The sequence below is a fragment of the Botryllus schlosseri genome, chromosome 14 (genome assembly GCF_051294905.1).
Source record: "Botryllus schlosseri isolate E-star chromosome 14, Bs_hap1, whole genome shotgun sequence".
NCBI classification, from domain to species: Eukaryota; Metazoa; Chordata; class Ascidiacea; order Stolidobranchia; family Styelidae; genus Botryllus; species Botryllus schlosseri.
This window is the reverse complement of record NC_137249.1, coordinates 13,436,657-13,442,656: the sequence shown is the minus strand read 5'-3', so window position 1 is coordinate 13,442,656 and position 6,000 is coordinate 13,436,657. Positions and strand designations below refer to the sequence as shown.

Genomic DNA, 6,000 nt, shown 5'->3' with positions numbered 1-6,000 from the left:
TTGCATGTCCAGCAGTGGCTGTCACTGAGGATTGTCTCTTTACCTTAGGTGGCAGATTTCCGAACGGTGAAGGTGTGAAGAAAGTGCAGAAATTCAATCCAGAATCTTCAACTTGGTTTGAAGCTGGCAACTTTGCAGCATGGTAGATTCCTCGCGTCTGCTGTAACACTCGACCATGTCATCTATATTTTTGGTGGATTCAGTTCACCTGGTCTCCATATCACAAATTTCGAAATTTTTCATCCAAATTTGAATATAACCGAGCTGGTGACGTTGCCAAACTTAAGTCATGAAGAATTAATGTGCCACGCTGTAGATGGAATGATTTATCTCGTTGGAGGAGACGGTGCACAGCCGCCAATGATCCGTGTATACAACCCAAAAACAAAAGCCCTGACGAATGTGGTGACTATGAATGGCATATCGATGCGCACTTGTGAATCCGTTCTAGCCTTCAACTAGTAAAATTCAGCATTGAAAGGACTAGAAATTGTGGCATTATATATTCAATCAGGCATTTGATATTAATTGGTTTCTCTTGACTTAAACGTTTGTAGGAGGATGTGCCAAAACCACACATCAGTCTAAAGCATTTGAAAAGATAAGCGGTATCAAATTCGATTTCATGAAGTATTGATATGGAACAGTGTTTTTACTGGTGGGTAAGAGAACTGTATGAAGAATAGATATGTTGACAAAATTTCAGTTTTTCCATCTCCTTGAATGTTTACGTTGAATGTAACACACCTTATTATCGGCTGCCCATTTTCCAATTATTGTGCCTCTTTTCAACACGTTCTTCCATTTTTGTTGACAATATTTACATGCCAGGGTGAGAGCTCGATAGATTGACTCCACCAATCAACTCTTTCTTTTCATTGCATTCCACTGCTTGTGACATCTCGAATTGATAGAAATGCTGATAAAATGATACTGATACACAATGTTTTATCAAGCATTCATTTTTACTACTCTTTACAATTCCCTGATTTGTTTTCGACATACACTGCCAGCATTCACTTGAATTGTTTTCCAGATTTTCCTAATACACTACTATGACTAAACTGAAATTGACATGCAAATCACTGGCATTCTTCTCGGCGGAATCGGATAGCGGAGCAAGACGAGGAAACCCAACTTCATGGTTGTGGGACATATGGACACGCTGAGCTCCAACATCGTGGAGCAGCTGAAAAGCTTCTTGTGCCAACGGGATCATGCTCAATGCTCATCAGCCAGTCTATCACAGACTCACACACTGAGACTGTTCCAGCTATACTGAAAATACCCCCGAAAGACTCGCCAGACATCCGTCCAATTATTGGATTTTATTTAGGGCAAGAGAAATGTTCAGGGCCGAGGACTTTCGATAAATGTGCCAAGTACATCTCAGCATCTATATATAATTATATATTTATTGTAACGACACATAAACCTATCACCTTTAGCAATCCGTTATGCTTGGATAGTCACACAAACTCATACATTTGGAGAAGGAGAAAGGAAATGTCCATTACCAAAATAAAACAATTGCAACAAGCTTAGAATGCTACAACAGATCGATGCGACATGACTCGTGAATCATGGCCTTATCCAACAAGGACACAGCGTATTTCGAAGAAGTAGAGTATAACAATGTTGCAATTAAGGCCGTGGAAACGGGTAAAAGCATGGCCAGAGAAGATATCGAAGGTGCTTGCGAGGATTGGGAATTTGTATTTGAAAGACGGGAGTTTCAAAGATGCCAAGCGATACTTGTTGAAAGTTTTCAACCAGAACCACAGGTCCATGGTTGACGAAAAATTGAAATCATGGGATTATGAGATTGAAGAAAATATGCGTCTTGCTTCCGTTAACTCGGAACTGTCGATTTACGAAAAAATATTAGGTGATGATTTCATTTTAAGCGCTGAAACGACACCCGGTCGACGCCAGGCTGTTCTCATTGGCCAGTAATAAAGTAGGTACTTCGACTTTTTGGGAGTACTCAAGTAGATTGTGCCTATTTGAACTACATTTATAAACTAACTCTAGTGGTTATGTTTCTGAACCATTTCCACGTCCACTTAAGCAAAACTACTTAAGCTACTATTCATACTTGGGATTTTGCTAGTGTAAAATGATTTTGTGATGTCTGCATCGCTTTTTGAATGGCATTGTATGTGTGCGAAACAATAGATTTTCCAAATTTGTCATTAGTTATTTTACATTAGTCGATAGGGTGCACCCTGGAATTTTTAAAGAGCCTAACTCGAACTCCGATTTACTGCTAGAATTTCGTAATCGCTTCAAAAGATCTTCTTTTTTCAACTGAATACTACTTGTAATTGAATAGAAATTTAAGGCAATTCTTCCACTTCAGGCAGTACTCAAGTACGGTTGTTCCTCTTGTTGATCTTGGCTGACAAGAACAGGCTTTAGATTACAGTGATAAGTGCTGCACCAGAATTTACTGGATGGATATCTGTGCAAAGGACAAACGTTGGCATCTTTATGGAGATTCTATCGTATGATTGACTTGTATAGCAATGTGCTGGAGTATGACCCGAACCACTCGTGTGCTGAAAGCATACTATCACTGCTTGGGAAAGAGACTATAAATGCAGGAACTCTCCTAGAAATGTGACGAAGCAAACTTTCTAAGGACCTGTAATTTTTTAACATGGTGTCGAGCTCCTACTGCAATGTTTTGCATAAGAATTTGTTCCGACGATGAGTTTTATATGTGCGCGGAAAAATTCTGCCGATATGAAAAAGCTTTTGGAAAACTAATTACTTTTAATAGGCAACTGATGTTCACTGCCTGTCCGTAATTGGTGTAAAATTAAAGTTTTCCATGAATAATAGATAACCATACTCTATTCATTGCTCGACGAAGGCACCGAAACCAGTCATTTGAACAGAGTACTGACCCTTGTTCAAAAACATGATAAAGCCCATTTTTGTGACCCTGAAAGTATCTCTGTGAGATTCCATGTGGTAGCCTACTCACACTCTATGTCATTCATATAAGTGTATAGGCTTTATTAATCATTAATAGTTAACTAATCATAAGATAAGATAAGATAGGAGGACCTGACCAAACAACTCTTGAAACGCAAGTCTGTATTATATATATCAGACATCAGATTGGAGTACTTTGTTACAGTAAGTCGCAGTACGTCAAAGGAATTCATCCATTTCAATGGAGCGGGAACTGGATATCAGCAGCAGGGATCATGGATTGGATGTACTTGCGAAATTTAATATTTTCAGGGAAGAAAACAAGTATTGTGATTTCATTATTAAGACTGGAGAAGAGAGCATGCCTGTTCATAGATGTGTAATTGCTGCCAGTTCGGAATTCTTCGACGGGATGCTAAGTAATGATACCAAGGAACACCGGGAAGGAATTGTAGAAATCCAAGATGCTGATACTTATTCCATTCGTAAATGTGTTGAATTTATGTACACTGGTAAAGCTTTTGTGGCTGACGAGACACAAGGCGATTTACTGCATGTTTCCCATATGCTCAGGTTACATCGACTATACAATGGTATCGCTATATTGCTGGGTAACGAGATCAGCAGTGAAACATTTTTTGCAACACGTGAAATTGCGAATCGTTACGATTGCTCCGGACTCATTGAGGTTTGCAATAACTTTGCATTGCAAAACTTTCGAGCAATCGCTCAAACAGACGATTTCAAAAATATTGAGGCAGAATATTTAGATTTCCTGCTATCTGCTGATGGGTTGAATGAGAGTGACCGAGGAAAATGCAAGGCTCTTATGGTCTGGATCAACTATGACTCAACACGAGCCGCGTCACTATTCAGTATGATGAAACATATTGAGTTCATGAAAGTGCCGTTATCTTACAAAAGGTTTCTCGTGGATCACGAGGCTGCAGTCTCGGAATCCAATGAATGTCTCAAGGTTGTGTTGAAGTCTATTCTTGATAAAGAAAAAGTCGAGGCATCTGATGCATCCTTGGATTCCAGGATCATTGTCTTCGATCATAAGTCCATGAAAATAAAAGGTCTGGACGTTGAGGACGGCATCTGGACTGAGAGGCAGGGTCTTCATGAGCAGATGAGAAGTAAAACCTCTTCAGTTGTGATTCTGGATGAATACTTGTATGCCTTGGTGGATGGCGGAAGCAATTATCGCATCAAATACAAGGAATGCAATGCGAGATGGGAGACTATTGCACAACGTAATGGACATTGGGGACTTGCAGTTGCTTTGAATGATAGCATCTATGTTACGCAACATAATCATTATAGCAACCAAATTGAACGGTACAATCCATCTGAAAACCAATGGGGCTTCATTCCTAATCGTGCGACTGTTGTTGGATGTACTGCAGTTGCTGTTGCCGAGGATAGTCTCTTCGAGTTTGGTGGCCTTCGCCCAAACGGTAGTCAACCAACACAGGTGCAGAAATTCAATCCAGAATCTTCAACTTGGTCTAAAGCTGGCTTTTTGCAGCAGAACAGATACAATGCGTCTGCTGTAACACTCGATATTGTCATTTATGTTTTTGGTGGAATCAGTTCACCTGGTCACTATATCACAAATTTAGAAATTTTCCGTCCGAATTCAAATACAGCACAGCTAGTGACTTTACCAAAATGCACTCTTTGTAAATTCATGTCTTTCGCTCTAGATGGAATAATATATCTCGTTGGGGGAGACAGTGCAAAGCCTGCAACAATCCAGGCATACAACTCAAAAACGAAAACCCTTACAAATGTGGCAACTCTTGATGGCATATCGATGCTCACTTGTGAATCCGCTCTAGTCTTCAAGTAAAATTCAGTAACGAAAAGACTAAAAATTCAGTAGCTCTTACTTGTAGGCTTATATATTCAATCAGGCATTTGATTGAAATTAATTCCTCTGCATTTGAACATTTTCTATGGATTTTAGTGGTTGTTAATAGAGCTATTTAGAAATTAGTCAAGTTGGTGATGGTTAATTTTTTTTACGTCTCATTGAATGTTACTTTTTTGCAACCATCGTAACTCAGTGGTTAGAGTAATGGTCTCGCAATCCGGTGAACGGTTCAAGTCACATCAGCTGCTGTCATCCTAAAACCCAGCCCCTAATATACAGGGTTGAGGGTTGCGGCAATTGCAATTAGAAAGCTGCTGCTCACTCGGTTTCCATAATTTGTGTGGAATGGAAGCTACCCGTCCTCTTCCCATACATTGCTTGACAAGACGCAACCCTTCTTGGGATTAGCATGTGATAGAATATATAATATGATCCTGCAACCGTTGTTTTCAATAATCAATACTCTGAATAGTCGAAGGCAAAGCATAGTCATATCTTGGCACTGCTTGACGCTAAATGACCTGGCGTAATATATTTTTGTACTGGGATGCCATTGTCATATGTAAAGACCTTAGCCAAAATAATATGCTCCCAGGCGGCATGTCTGGAAAAATTATGGAGAGATGCATTTGTCCAATCTGCCGTCGTTATGGAGCTGGAGGTGGAGTGGAAATCCACATAGACCAAATAACTCTGCACCTATTTGCCATACTGGTTCTAAAACTAGGTTTGGCAAGCTCCAGACCGCCAGCGATATCTTGAATAGAATAGTCCTAGATAGCCGTGAAGTCCGCAAGTCAGATATGCACAGTGCCCACGAGCTTTTGCGATCCAGCCTAACATTTTTCGCTGCACTGCATCATCATAATATAGTTGTATGAAGGCTCTACGGATAATTAATATTGACCGAGGGAGTATTCATGATTTTATTTTTAATAAATTTCAACACATTGTGACGCCAACTTTGTTTCTGATGTCATTGTGGACATGCTGTTTTCCTCTTCTAAATTTTCATCCTGGCTAAGCCACTGAAAGTATAGGCCTACTTCATATTGCTCAACTCTGTGTTGGCCCGCCTCCCTATTCATATTCCCATAACCAGTCATTTGAACAGGTTGTGGGCCCCTGTTCTATGAGATAATTTTAAAGCCTATTTTCGTATCTCTGAATGTAGCTCA

At 39.9% G+C, this 6,000-nt stretch overlaps 1 protein-coding gene across 1 annotated transcript; it reads left to right on the top strand.

The window, feature by feature from the left end:
* The first annotated feature begins 3,150 nt into the window (after nucleotides 1–3,150).
* Nucleotides 3,151–5,295, top strand: LOC145455412 (kelch-like protein 25). Its single transcript, XM_080333378.1, has one exon. It carries the CDS (start codon nucleotides 3,185–3,187, stop codon nucleotides 4,796–4,798), a length of 1,614 nt encoding a protein of 537 aa, XP_080189504.1. The 5' UTR covers nucleotides 3,151–3,184; the 3' UTR covers nucleotides 4,799–5,295.
* The last annotated feature ends 705 nt before the right edge of the window (nucleotides 5,296–6,000 follow it).

Excerpts from the sequence above, each read along its gene's own strand:
- LOC145455412 (XM_080333378.1), top strand. The coding sequence starts at position 3,185 with ATGGAGCGGGAACTGGATATCAGCAGCAGGGATCATGGATTGGATGTA.